Source organism: Nothobranchius furzeri, chromosome 1 (genome assembly GCF_043380555.1).
Source record: "Nothobranchius furzeri strain GRZ-AD chromosome 1, NfurGRZ-RIMD1, whole genome shotgun sequence".
Taxonomy (NCBI): domain Eukaryota; kingdom Metazoa; phylum Chordata; class Actinopteri; order Cyprinodontiformes; family Nothobranchiidae; genus Nothobranchius; species Nothobranchius furzeri.
The window spans coordinates 57610130-57624476 of NC_091741.1; the positions used below are offsets into that span (position 1 = coordinate 57610130).

Genomic DNA, 14347 nt, shown 5'->3' on the forward strand with positions numbered 1-14347 from the left:
AGATGATCCTGTACATGATGCCAGCGCCTTGGCTGTGGCGTTTCATGTTTGCTTTCCCTGCCAGCATCTTACACCCTGCTGTTATGTGGTGGATTACCTCAGGGTCCTCTTTGCATAGCCTACACCTTGGGTCTTGTCTGCTGTGGTAGATCTTGGCCTCTGTTCCTTTGGTTTTCAGGGCCTGTTCCTGTGCAGCCATGATGAGAGCCTCTGTGCTGTCCTTTAGACCAGCTCTTTCTCCCCATTGGTAGGATTTCTTGACATCAGCCACTTCAGTTATCTGTCTGTGGTACATCCCATGTAGGGGTTTGTCCTCCCACAATGGTATTTCCAGCGTCTCCTCAGCTGTTCACCATTGTCTTAGACATTCACTGAGCATGTCATCTGTTGGGGCCTTGTCCTTGATGTACTTATGGATCTTGGATGTTTCATCCTGGACAGAGGCTCTCACTCTGACTAGTCCTCTGCCTCCTTCCTTACGGCTAGTGTACAGTCAGGGTGCTGGATTTGGGATGGAACCCTCCATGCAGGGTTAGGAGCTTCCGTGTCTTAACATCTGTGGTCTATATTTCTTCCTTTGGCCAGCTTATTATTCCTGCAGGATATCTGGTTACTGGCAGGGCAAAGCTGTTTATTTCCCAGATCTGGTTCTTGCCATTGAGCTGACTTCTTGGACTTGCCTTACTCGTTGTAGGTATTTGGCTGTGGCTCTTTTCCTTGTGGCTTCATCGAGGTTGCCATTTGTTTGTGGAATACCAAGGTACTAGCAGCTGTCCCCAATGTCAGCTGTTGTTCCTTCTGGGAGTGAGACCTCTTCTGTGTGGATTACCTTCCCTTTCTTTGTCACCTTCAGACCCAGAACACACTTCTCAAGTCTAAATGAAGCTTGCAGCTTTATGCCATCCATGAAGAGGAGGTGGCTGATTGTGGTTCAATTGGTGGTATCCATATCCAGCCTTGTTGATTTTTTGGAACTCCTTCAAGACAGTTGGAAAACCATTTCAGATGACTACCTTTTGAAGCTCATCAAGAGAATGCCAAGAGTGTGTGAAGCAGCAATCAGAGCAAAGGGTGGCTATTTTGGAGAAAATAGAATGTGAAAGAATGTGGAGCACGAGGAATGTCCAACAGATGGCGCTGACACGTCCAAATAATGTCAGATTATGTAGAAATGACCGAAGAAGAATTCTCCACCAAACGATCACCAACGTGTGTTACGAATAGAAGTTTGTTTAACTACCTAATTCAGTTCAGCACAGGAGCCGGCGGACTGTTTTAATTGGATAAAAGCCGCATACAGACCAAGAAACTCGTACTAAAGAGGGCTGTCGGTTGTGGCTGGGAAGCTGCTGGGTGTTTGGAGAGCTAACAGCTAGAGAAAGTTTCTAACAGCAGCTGGGGAAAATGGACTTTAATATTTTCCCAGCCTTGTCGAAAGGTTAGTTGTTAACGAGGCTGCACACGTCTAACCAGCATACACGGTGTTACTGACGGCTAAGCTACTTAAACCAGTGCTTCTACTGCGGCTACACTAGCTTAAGTGCTGTATGGTTTTGATATTTATTGATATTTATTTATGTTTTGGCTCATTTTTGAGTAGCAACACTGTATTTATGTACATTTTGCTTCACAAATTGATCAACTGATTATGTTGAAAAGTATTGTATCGTAGCTAGCAAGTTTGGAAATCACTGTTGAGGTTTATGACCATCAAGCACTTAAACACTACTTTAGAAGTGGCTGTGACCCAAACTTGGATCTCTGTAGTTTACGTCGTGTGTGTGTGTGTGTGTGTGTGTGTGTGTGTGTGTGTGTGTGTGTGTGTGTGTGTGTGTGTGTTAATTATGACATTATTATTGCAGGTATGGCTGAAGAGCCAGCTTCTCAACCAGTGCCTGGGATCATGCTTTCAGCTTGTGATTCAGCAAAGATCAAATGGATTCTCAAAACAAAAATATTAAAATCTATCATTTTTATCTTAATCTTACACAACACAGTTCTTATTTTAGAACATCAAAATAAAAGCAATTTAAAGAACTGCAACATCAGTGTCACGATGTAAACCCATTCATTCAGTTTAAATGTGTTTTTTGTGTTCAAAAATGTGTCCCAAGAATCTCTTGAAGACCCACCTCTTCAGAGAGCATCTTCTAGTGGTTCCCAACCCTTTCTGACCCACAAAAAAACAGTCCAAGACCTGAGCCCCCTGATTTCTCTGATTTGACAATACAAAGATAAATATCTAAAGAAATAAAGAAAATGGCTCCAGATCATGTTCATGACCATTTTGTAATCGTATGTTAGAATGATAGCTTGCATAATTGTTTTTCTATTTTATTTAAATTTCTGGAAATCTTCTCATGACTGCCTGTGTAGCTCTTGGTGACGCACAGTGGGGTCCCGACCCCATCTTTGGGATCCGCTGTTCTAGACTCTTCTACACTGACACCTCTGAAGCTTTGTTGCTAATCTCAGTGGTAACAGCTTTGTCATATTCTCCTTTTTTAAGTCACTTTGGATAAAAGTGTCTTTTACACACACACACACACACACACACACACACGTCCAATAATCTGTCATCAGACTCCAATAATGTCTCTCTGAAGCAAATCCTGTGACATTTTGGATGGGAGTAATTATGGTGCTGCATGTCTTCTTCTCAGATGGCGCCATACCCCTGGCATCACTTCGCCTCTTGGTCCCTCCTCTGCAGCTTATGACAGCCTCCATGTGGCAGGTCTTGAAGAAACAAGATGTGATGAGCTACTGGAAGGTGGCAGAGTTCATTGCTCTGGTGGTGGAGCTGGTCCCTGAGCTGCTGATGTACCAGCACAGAACCCAGCTAATCTTGGGACTTAGAGCCAGGGTGGGTAGCAGCACAAGAATGTTTGCCAACTGCATTGTAACATAGAAGCTAAGCTATGTTTAAAATAAAACCACATATGGGTGAGTTACTGTGGATACACGTCTCATTGTTGAACCTTCCACCCCCCCTAGTATATTCTGGAGATATTGCAAAGTGAGCAGCTGGTAAATCCTGAAGTAATTTTCTCCTACCTGGATAAGATTAAACCACCTGACCCAACACTGGTAGGCACTCTAGTTTCTCTCAGTAGAATTTTTGTACCTAGGTAGATTATTTCCCCCTCTTAAGCAGTGTGGCTGTGTGATGTATCGCTTTATTTACCTTTCTGCAGGTAAGAGAATCGGATGACGATGTGTTAAATGCTAACTTTCTTGAAATGATTCAGGCACTGCTCAAGAATCCTGAAGAAAGACGATATTTTTTTAAGGTGAGATTCTTCGCTTGCTGTTCTGCAGAACAACAGTGTTATCATCTGTTGTTTGTAGGAATTAGCAGCTAGCTTTAAGAGGCATTATATTTAACTTGTTCATTCAGGATGGTGAAATTGAAGCGTTTTAGCTTATCGTGTTAATTTAAGTATAGTAGGAAACATGCAAATGCTGTGTTTCAGTTTTTGTGCTATCTGTCTGATTGAAAGGACATCTTCCCTGTGGAGTTTGGCCCTCAATATAATCGGGATTTGCAGTCGCTCTTCTCTGAGTTTCTGTGCCGACTGGCTCAGCTGTTACCTGTACCTGACCTGCAACAGGTGAGGTATTACATGTACTGCTGTTACAAATGTTTTGCTCCCTGACAGATTTCTTCAGTTTTTAATGTTTCAGATCAGCAGGGGCATTTCAGTGTTAATGATAACTTATAAAATATTAATAAAATAGTTTTCAGATGTTTCATTCATTTATTAAAGGAAATAGCTGTTTAAAAAAAATAGCTTGTTTAAGGTCAAAGGTCAGATGTTCAGCTTCAGGATTATCTATTAGTGATCAGAATTCATGGTTCCACCAATTACATATATGTATGTATATATATATATATATATATATATATATATGTATGTATATATATATATAAACGTTTTAGCAGCACATTGATTGTGAAAGACAACTGAACGCTCACCGTGTGCAAAATAAATAAATCAATGAATCTCTTAATATTTATTGAACTTCAAATATAAAACGAACTCAAAACATAATAAAAAAAATGGTGTTGGGTCTTTTGAGTCCATTCTTCAGTCTATTAGTGGCGGCAGTTGGCCACACAGGTACCTGATTTATTTATTTATTTAATATCTGCATTTAAAAAATTTATAGAAAAAAAAGGAATATATTATGTGAGTAACTCAGATAGTTCGGTGCACAGTCCTACAGAGACTTAAAGACAAAAACAAGTATCTTGAACCTGACTCTGAAAGATACTGGAAGCCAGTGCAGATTGGCCTTGGAAACGCTAATGAAAGCCATTTTGGCCATAGAGCCATGTTGATTTTGACGAGCTTTGCTCCCTTAAATCAAATCTTCTTATGAAATATGCATTTTATAGCTACTCAGGTTATCGTCTGATACTGAAATTTGTTTGTTGATAAGTGATCAAGTACTAGATGCCTTGAGCAAGAACAAAACGGACACATTGGACACAGGAAACATAAATTAGCTCCGTGTTTCAGTTCTGTAAACAAGAAGTTCTCGTGTCTTTGCACAGCCAAGCATTTAAATAAATGTCTGACTTTGCTTCTTTGTAAATTTGTTCTTTTCAGATCAGGTAGTTGTGTCAGAGATACCCGAGCTGAACACAGCCGTTACCGTTTGTCACCGGGGGTTTTAGTAGATATTTTTGTGTCGTATGTTTTTCTCAGACCGTTTCCTGGCTCGGAGCGGAGTGCTCTCTGTTGGACGACTGTGTCCTGGTGGTCTCTGAGTCTACACACCTGGTCAACCTGCTGCAGCTCCACAGAAACCTCAAACATTTGGAGCAGCATGGTAGGTCACTTTCTGTTAGGGCATCTGTTGTAACTCTGAGTTTAACTGAACTCCTCATGCCCTTTTTGTGCAGTTCCACCTGCTAGCATGGGCGACAGCATCCTCTCCTCACTCTCTGCCTTTTCGCTTCCAAAAGAAGTCAAGAGGGTGGACCAGCCCCTGCAGACAGAGCCACTGCCAGACCACATGGGTGACATTCAGACTGTGGCTCTAGTGGAAGATAACGTAGCTGACATAATCCTGGTTTCGGATTGTGCAGAGGTTGAAGTAAGCATGACCACGGACAACGAAGAGATTAACACAGAAGACTGCTTTGAAGGAACAAACAGAGGAACATTTTCTGAAGACAAGACCAGTGAAGAACTGTTAGAAGAGGAAGTACCACAAATCTCATCTTCCTCTCAACGAAAAGTCACCCCAGGGCTGCATGACTGCCCAGACTGTGGGAAGAAGTTTAAGTTTTCCTCTTCGCTGCTGGCTCACAGCGTCATCCACACCGGGGAGCGACCCCACCGCTGCAGCGACTGCGGCCGCTGCTTCTCCTTCCGGCAGTCCCTTGACAGGCACAGACACACACACAGAACGGGGCGCATGTACGACTGCATCATCTGCGGGGAGACTTTTCACTCGCTGTCGGCTCGCAAGCAGCACAAGCAGAGACACATGGAAGATGGAGTTTACGCGTGTCATCAGTGCAACAGGAAGTTCAGCTGGGAGCTGTCGTTTGTGAAGCACCTTAAAACTCACGCTGATGATGGAAACACGATCAACCCTGGAGAGAGTTACTGGGAGCAACAGGAGGGTCTAGGACCTGACACCAGCATCAGGGAAGCTGAACCTGCTCGTCCCGAACATTCAGTGGAAGCAGGTGACAGAAGTGATCATCCAGGGAGCAGCGATCCAGGAGGTCCTGCTGGAGACGGAAATGAAAGTGTCCTCCTTCCCGTGAAGACTCGCACAAGCGGACGCCAACGCAAACCGACCATGAAGGTCCAGGTGACAAATCTACAGAAGCATCTGGCCAGCAAACAAAGAAAGGAGATCATAAAGGCGACTGCTCCTGCGCTGAGGCCTTTACCTTTGGCTGGGTAACCTCCCACTCCATCAGAATTTCATGTTTGTTTCGCTCAGATGATGTCAGTGATTTGTTGGGTTTCTTCAGAAATATTCAGCTGATTAAGGGGAGGTAACTTTTCTCTGTTCTAGCTCTGAGCACTCATATGGATCATCTATGGTCTCAAAGGAGGGAAACAACAGTGAGTTTTCATATTAAAGTTGTTTTCTTATCTGTGTTAAGCCCCCATGACACCGCAGCCTTCATCTGCATATTTATCACATAGTTACTGTCCAAGTGATTCAACAACAGCTGTGTTTCCACTCCCGCAACTTCAGGGGTTTCCCAGACCATTTTCAGAAACTTTCTCCGAACGGCCCAGTGGAGCAGCTGAGCAGAACCTTTGATTAACTCATGCTGATTGGTTGTAACTCGGTAGGAAATGACATCATCAGACAACTGGCATTAGTAATATTAGACGAGTTGCTGGAGAAGCAGACTGGAAGCAAAATAAAGTAAGAAAAGATCTAACTCCCGACACCGGAAACAAGGGGAAATCCCCCCGCAGACTTGATTAACGGGGCTTTGTTGTCTCAGAGCACTGTAAAAAACTGCACTTCTGGTCATTGAATGCCACATTTTACATCACACAGCTGCTCTCGTCCTCTAATTGGATTAAATTATGATATACGTTGACAGAATAAATGCTTTTGATGTGAGTAATGTGTAACGATTAAATTTACATATTATTACTGAACCATAAAATGTGAGATTCTGTAGGAAATATGAAATCATTCTTATGGATTTTTGGATATTTTAAACCAGAAGATTGGAACTTTTTATTGCAGGGATTATGTAACAACTTCATGTTAACTCAGAGACGAAAGAGAGTCAAGTTTCAAAAGTTTAAAGATTTATTACTAAACAAATTAAAACTAGACTAACTTTAAACACTAAACGTATGATGTAACTAAGGTGAAGTAAGACTGAGGATGGTGTATGTGTGAAATGTTGTTCAGAACCAGCAAATCCGGAGAAACGATTAGTTCTGATGGGAGTGAAGATGTTTTGCGCTAAGCTTTGTTTTGGAGATTCAGAACACACATTGAGATGCCTTGGCAGAAGTCCCCATTAGATCAGGAATGTTGAGGTCCAGCTTGACCTCCTCTGGCACGGAAGACGGTAGAAAAGCAGCGGATGCCGACCAGACCAGTCTTCAGATACTTCCAGGTCACGACAGTTTATTGGCGTTTAGCAAGACCCAAAAAGGGGGTCGTGATGGTTCAGCTTTTATTCTGAAAGGAACCGTTGCAGCAGGTGGAACATGCAACAGATTTAATCCAGCTTGCCGTCAGGTTCTTTTGGCTGAAGAGGAAAGTTATGAATTGGCCACTCCGACAACTTCTCTAGAAAGCTTTGAACTGAAGTTTAAGATGACGTGGGCTTAGTTTCATAATTTGGATGTTTTGATTTATGGTCGAATCAAAAAAGGACAGATTTACCAAGCACCACCAAAACATGCCTCGCGTCAGATCTGGAAAGCTCTGATTGGATCAGAAAAAGGAAACATTACGTGTGATCAGTCTCTAGTGGAAACATTTAAAGTTATATTACTTATTATAACTACTGATCATAAACATTGTCATTTCACAGATTGGTTCACATTTTATTATTGGACTAACGCTTTGTTTGATTAGCTTTATTAAAAATAAGAGTTCTTCAGATTTATTAAAATGATGAGTAAGGACTCCTCAGAGTAAGGACTCCAAAGCGCTTTACACTACAGTGTATCATTCATCCATTCACACACACATTCATACACTGGTGGAGATGAGAGGCGAGGCTGCCGAGCACAGGCGCCACCGGACCCTCCGACCACCACCAGCAGTCAAGATGGGTTAAGTGTCTTGCCCAAGGACACAACAGCAGAATTCTCTGTCCGGAGCCGGGATCGAACCTGCAACCTTCCTATTATTGGACAACCCGCTCAACCTGTTGAGCTACTGCTGCCCCCCAAAAAAAGTTCTTTGTCTTCATTCTTCTCTTGAGCTGGAAAGGAAGACAGTTTCGAAGCAGAGCATGAGACCTTGAGCAATATCTCATACAGATTAGTTCTGTGTCAGAAACTTCTGGTTTTGCTTTGAGCAGAGCAAAACAGAGCAGGGCCTTTTAGGTCAGAAATGGACAATTCATCACGTTACAAATGTTACTGTAGATGCTTTTTGATGCTGATCAGTGACATCACTCATTGCCAAAGTGGTTGCGATATGCTAACGTCTGTGCAAAGTCCTGAAAAGGCTGAATTTCAATGGAGACACAACAGCTAAGAAGACCGGGACATCGTATCTCCTGGTCAATTTCCCCATCCCAGGAATTACCCTGAAGTTCTGGTAAGGGAAACACAGCTAATAAGAAAGAGGTGGAAGCAGAAATGGCTTCCAAAGCGCATTAAAACAACACATAAGGACATTTCACATTTACCAAAATGTATCTTGATGGTCCCCATGAATTAGGGACTGGTGGAACTGTCTGGACTTTGTGTGTACTGTTACATCTGACATAATACTCCAACATGAAAGATTTAAGTCCCATTAGTTGTCTCACACACACACTGGTGTGTGGCGAAATTTGTTATCGGCATTTGAGAACACTCCAGTCGAACCCCTTAATGCTGAGTGTCAAGCTCGGAGTCTTTGGTATGACTCGATTGTGGATTTGAACCCATGATCTCCCAGTCTCAGGGCCGACACTCACTGGGCTGGTCCTACAGTTGGATCTTACCAAAGAAGGTAGTGTGGTCGGTGGTGATGTGATGGTCTTGGCCAGCTTTGCTGTGATTATTGGAACTATGAATTCTTTCTCTCTACTAGAAAATCAAGTAGAAGTATGTCTGACCTTTGACCTTAAACTAGATGCTGAAAACCCTCCAATGTGGCGGCTGTCACACAGTTCTGGTTACAGTTGTATTTAGGTTTAGTTGCTTTTTCACTTTACGGATTTAAATAATCTGAATTCTACATTTTGTATTTACTCAGTTTATCTTTACAGGATTTTAAAACGTGTTTGCTGATCTGGAGCATTTAACGAAAAAGCAAAACCAGTAAAGGGGCTGTTTACAATAGAAAAGGTTGTGGACTGAAGCCCAAAATGCTACCTCTGATATCTTTTTCCTTGTGTTGTCTTTGTCTCCATAAGACTCTCCAGCAGAGACCTCACCACCGGCCTTCTTCTGTCCCCAGTGCTCCTTCCACCACCCAGAAGAATCGCAGGTCCTGCAGCACATTGCCGACGTCCATCCGGCTGAAGCTGTGGAGGAGAGTTTGATGTCCCAGCCTCCCACAGGTCAAGAACCTTATCGTTGTGCAGACTGTGGCAAGACGTTCCGCTTCAAGTCCTTACTAAAGGTCCATCGACGTGTCCACACGGGCGAACAGCCTTTCTCCTGCTCTCAGTGTGGACGCCGTTTTTCCTTCAAACAGTCGCTGGAGAGGCACAACCAGACACACAAGTCTGGACACAAGTTCAAGTGTCTTCTCTGCGGGGAGCTCTTTAAATCTGTGGCGGAGCAGCGCTCGCACAGGAGCGCACACAGGGAGGACGGGGAGTACCTGTGTTCAGAGTGCGGTCAGGCTTTCGCCCGGAAGTCAGTGCTGATAAGGCATCTCAAGACCCATGACATGGACCCGGATGGGATGGAAAGTTCTTACAAGTGTCCTCGCTGTGACCTGGCTTTCAGCTGTGCCAGCTACCTCACCAGGCACCTCCAGAGCCACAAAGAGGAAAAGACACACACCTGTAACTGTGGGAAGAGCTTTGCCTACCGCTCTGCTCTCACAGCACACCAGCGCATACACCAGAAGGAGCGGCCGCATATCTGCTCGCAGTGCGGAAAGGGGTTCCTTTATAAGGGGGGTCTGCTGAGCCACATGAAGATCCACTCTGAGGAAATGCCCTTCATGTGCTCCTTCTGCGGCAAGAGCTTTAAGAGAGAACGCAACATGAAGAAACATGAGCGCTGTCACACCAGGGAGAACGTTTTCAGCTGCTCGCAGTGTAACAAGAGCTTTGTTTATAAGGCCACACTGATCAGACACGAGCTGACACACTCTGGTGAGCGGCCATATCTCTGTTCCGACTGTGGGAAGGGTTTCTTCTCCCACGCGGAGCTTTTAAAACACGAGCGCTTCCACACGGGCCACAAGCCGTTCCAATGCTCTCACTGTGGCAAGAGCTTCACCCAGTCCTGCTACCTGACCATCCACCTGCGCTACCACACAGGAGTCAGGCCGTACTCCTGCTCCGAGTGCGACAAGAGCTTCCTGAGCGCCAACCGGCTGAAGAGGCATCAGCGGACACACTCTGGGGAAAAACCCTATCTGTGTGTGGAGTGTGGGAAAGGCTTCAGACAGTCTTATCATCTGAAAGTACACCAGCGAACACACGTGTCATGAAGGAGATCGAGGCGCTTGGAGCTACTTGAAATGTTTAAATTGAGCCTTTAGACTGAAAGGCACTAGTAGAACGTCTTGAACGTAATCCTGCAAAGATGGTCTTGTTCTGCGTTTTCAGTAAAAACGCATTTGTTCTGTAAGCTGTCTGGCTTGTGTAATTAATGACTCTCGAATGATTATAAGTTTTATTATAAACCCAATCTTTATTTGTGATTTTGAGCATGTTTAACAGCAAACGTAAAATCCATCCTAAAAATCAGCTTAGAAATCTTTTTAGTGTTGCAGCACGAGGTTTGCTGAAACTTCAGTTACAGAAAGAAGACACGAGCTACGGCATGTAACATTTCATGTGGGAAAAAAAGGGACTAAACTAAGCTACCACAGAGAGAGAATGGGAATCCCTCCAGACTGGACCGATCTACGGTGACCAAGCTCGATGACCTACACAGCTATGTGCAGAGTGATGGGGCAGTGGTCGCTTCCCATCGCCTGATTACGGATCTTGCTGTCGCACAGGCCCTGCAGGAGGGAGGACGACAGCACAAAGTAGTCAAGCCTCCAGCCCACGTTCTTGGAGCGAGAGTTCATCATGTAGGTCCAGAAGGTGTAGGCGTTGGCCTGCTCGGGGTACAGCTCGCGGAAGCTGTCGACAAAACCATTTTCCAGCAGCTGGGTGAAGCCTTCGCGCTCTTCTGGGGTGAAGCCCGCGTTTTTCTTGTTGCCTTTAGGGTTTTTCAGGTCAATCTCTTGGTGGGCTACATTGAGGTCACCACACAGCACCAGAGGCTTCTGGATGTCGAGCTCGCTCAGGTAAGCTCGGAAGTCCACGTCCCAGGTTTTGCGGTAATCTAAGCGAACGAGGCCTCTGCCGGAGTTCGGCACATAGGCCGTCACAAGGTAGAAGTTTGGGAACTCAGCAGTGATGACTCGGCCCTCTTTGTCATGCTCCTCTTTGCCTGGGGGATTGGAAAGGGATTTTTATGTAATCAAAAATGTGACTGAAGTAAAAGTTCAACAAACATTCTCATTTTTCCCCAAATATTTTAGGGAGTTAAGTAGCACCCCCTATTGTCTTATTAAATCTCTGTGGACAAACCAAAAATTAAAACTTATTTCCTCGCTGTGTGTTCATCTTTTTAAAACCTTAAGCTAACTGAAATGTCTCCTCTGCCTTCATTAGTTTCTTCAGGAGCTGTTCATCACTATATGTAACAAATCAGCTGTGTTCACCATCTAAAACATGCAGGAAACGTGCTGGAAGCAGACTGCAGAGGCAGGTATGTCCGCTCAATTGTTTTTAAGTTTTAAGCTGCCTGCCCCACTGAAGTTGCAAGTGCAGTATTCTGGTCACGGGGGGCAGTGGGGTCTGAGTGATATTTCATTAACCCTGTAAAGCAAGGATATTCAAGCTCATTTTAGTTTTAACTTTATTTCAACACACCTGATTTCAATCAGCAGGTGATTCAACCACTGAATTGAATGTGTTGGAGCAGAGAAACCACCAAAACATGCTGGATACCATCCCTCCAGGCCTAGAATTGAATAGCCCTGCTGTAAAGGGTCAATTTAGCACATACTGGCTCAAGAATGATTTTAAAATATGAAATATTTGCATAGTATCCCTTTAAAAATAGAATCTTTCCAGCTCTCTCAAAAGATAAATTTGTATTTATCACTTCTTATTTTTCCAAAGCCCAAATGTCAGAAATGACACAACATACAACCTGTTTGTTTACCTTTTCCCAGAAACGTGACTTTTTTCCTAAAATCACACAAGAGATATGTTACCAAACCAACACGTCCTCATCCAGAGAAAACATTTCACTCACCAATTCCATATGTTACTTTGACAGGTTCAGTCTTGCATAGCATGGCTACACCACTGTATCCCTCCTTATCATCTGACACAGCCCAGTACTTGTAGGGGTACTCTGGCATTGAGGTGATCTCAGAGGGAAGAGCTTTCTCTGAGCACTTGGTCTCCTGGAGGCACAGAACATCTGGAGCCTCCTCACGCACCCACTGGGAAAATGAAAGTCAACCTTCAGATTGTTTATGATGAGCCTCATGCAGCAAAACTTTTTCTCTAACTCACATCAAGCCCCTTCTTTTTCACCCATGCCCTCAGCCCATCCACATTCCAGGAGGTGATCTTCATGTTGGCACTGCGGCCATCTTTACTGGTCATTTTGTCAGGAGGATCATCGTACAACACCGGTGCCTCTGGTTCTTTAGCCTTCTTTGCTTTCTTTGTAGAAGCTGACACAAAGAAACGAGAAAAAAAAAAAATCACGAGCGTTGAAGATCTTTATTTTCTTCAAAGGGAACAGCAGATTTGTAGGTGTAGCGTTGTTGTACCAGAGTCGGCATCATTCTCGCCCTCTGCAGCTGCCTCTTCTGTCTTCTTGCCTCTCTTCATACTGGAACTTGTTCTAACGGCAAACACACCTTGCAGACACACAGCACGCACACGCAGCAGCACACACGCCGCTGCAAACACAGAATTAGGGTGCAAAACTCTAGAATGCAGCAATCAAGTGCAACACGGAGTGGTTTTCACTTTAAGATGGTTTTGAACTTAAAAAATAACGACCATATGTTTTTGGTTATTACACAAATCTAAAGACAAAGTTTGTTACCCTAAAGCGGGGCCACTGCCTTGCATGTTTTAGCTGTTGCCTTCTTTACAGCATGTTAAGTTCTTCAGAAGCCTGTTGATCACCCTATGATTCAAACCAGGTGTGTTGGTGCAGTAAAACATAGAAAACATGCACGCTGGGGCCCTCAGGGACCAGGATGGCATGGCCCTGCCCCAAAGCATGGGTCTGCAACCTGTGGCTTTGGAGCCACACTCCGACCTTTAGCTCTTTTGAACCGGCTCCTTGTAACTTGGCCATAAACGACATGAACCTGAGTAATGTTTGCATTTAAGATGACATCAAAGATAGATATAGCTCTTAATCAATTTCCTGCAATAAGTACAGTTTCCACAGCTGAATGACACAAAAATGATGAATAAGTAGTTTTTTCCCCATCATTTCCTACAAAGTTGACCTCATAATAAAGTTTGCTTTTCAATACAAAAGAAATCAACATCAGTTATTTGTGAAGGCGAGAAATAACCAACTGCGCTTCTGAACCTATTTTATTATCATTATTTATTTAACCTGTAAACATTATTTTAGGGATCAGACTGTGTGGCGTATTTAATATGAGGTCAAAGTGGTTCTACCATATAGGTTGCAGACCTCAGAACCCTGTCGCACAATTTGTTACACATATAGTTACTGTACGTCACTTTTATTTATTTCATATTAACTCTATATACAAACTGTAGCCATTGGCAGCGAGCCACTTTCCCATTACAACCAGAAGACTTCCTGGTTTTGTGGAGTTAACCAACTTCAACATAAAGCTGAAACCTAAAGGTTGTTTCAAAACCTGCTTGCAGCAGCTTTAAACTCCGCGGGTGCGTTTTAGCAGGACCCTTTAAAATATGCGTAAAGGGGAAATGAGGTTTTGAAGTTTTAAATGTACTTAATGGTTAAAAATATGGGGGACAATGCTGATTTAAGTGTGTTTATGGTAAATAAAAATATTCATATATTTGACAATACAGTTGTAAAATATATAGGGTAAAACATATTGGGAAACGCGTCTGTGCAACACAAGTGTAGCTGAAAACACGCTGTGCTAAGGCTAGCGTGTCTCCATAACAAAGGGCAGCAGGCGGCCTGCACCATGAATGAATGACAGATTAATCGAATCGCAAATTAGGCTTCAAATGAACTTCAACGACTTGCCAACAAATGCAAATGTGCTTAAATTAAAGTCTCATTTTCACAGCATTTCCGGAAAAGAAGATGCAAATAACCTTACTTGTAACAACAGGATGCAAAACCCTAGTAGCAAACGCCGCTCCAGTCACTCCCCCACACACAACAACGATTTTCTTCAGGGCACGTGCTGGTTGGACTTGGTAGCTGCCCTTAAATATGCCTGA

General features: G+C 43.6%; 2 protein-coding genes across 3 annotated transcripts; one reads left to right on the forward strand and one right to left on the reverse strand.

Annotated features, from left to right (window-relative positions):
- The first annotated feature begins 1265 nt into the window (after positions 1 to 1265).
- Positions 1266 to 10557, forward strand: LOC107383262 (zinc finger protein 11). 2 transcript variants are annotated; one of them, XM_015955787.3, is made up of 9 exons: positions 1266 to 1438; positions 2664 to 2866; positions 2998 to 3090; positions 3198 to 3293; positions 3504 to 3614; positions 4716 to 4839; positions 4913 to 5927; positions 6046 to 6095; positions 9089 to 10557. In XM_015955787.3, exons 1-9 carry the CDS (start codon positions 1405 to 1407, stop codon positions 10342 to 10344), a joined length of 2982 nt encoding a protein of 993 aa, XP_015811273.3. In that variant the 5' UTR covers positions 1266 to 1404; the 3' UTR covers positions 10345 to 10557. The 2 variants fall into 2 exon arrangements, with proteins under 2 accessions (XP_015811273.3, XP_015811281.3); XM_015955795.3 differs by having other exon boundaries at positions 3252 to 3293.
- On the reverse strand, positions 10528 to 14316 carry apex1 (APEX nuclease (multifunctional DNA repair enzyme) 1). The gene is made up of 5 exons (XM_015955827.3): positions 14224 to 14316; positions 12703 to 12834; positions 12440 to 12603; positions 12174 to 12366; positions 10528 to 11300 (listed from the first exon to the last, which is right to left on the reverse strand). Exons 2-5 carry the CDS (start codon positions 12761 to 12763, stop codon positions 10786 to 10788), a joined length of 933 nt encoding a protein of 310 aa, XP_015811313.3. The 5' UTR covers positions 12764 to 12834; positions 14224 to 14316; the 3' UTR covers positions 10528 to 10785.
- Between the last annotated feature and the right edge of the window lie 31 nt (positions 14317 to 14347).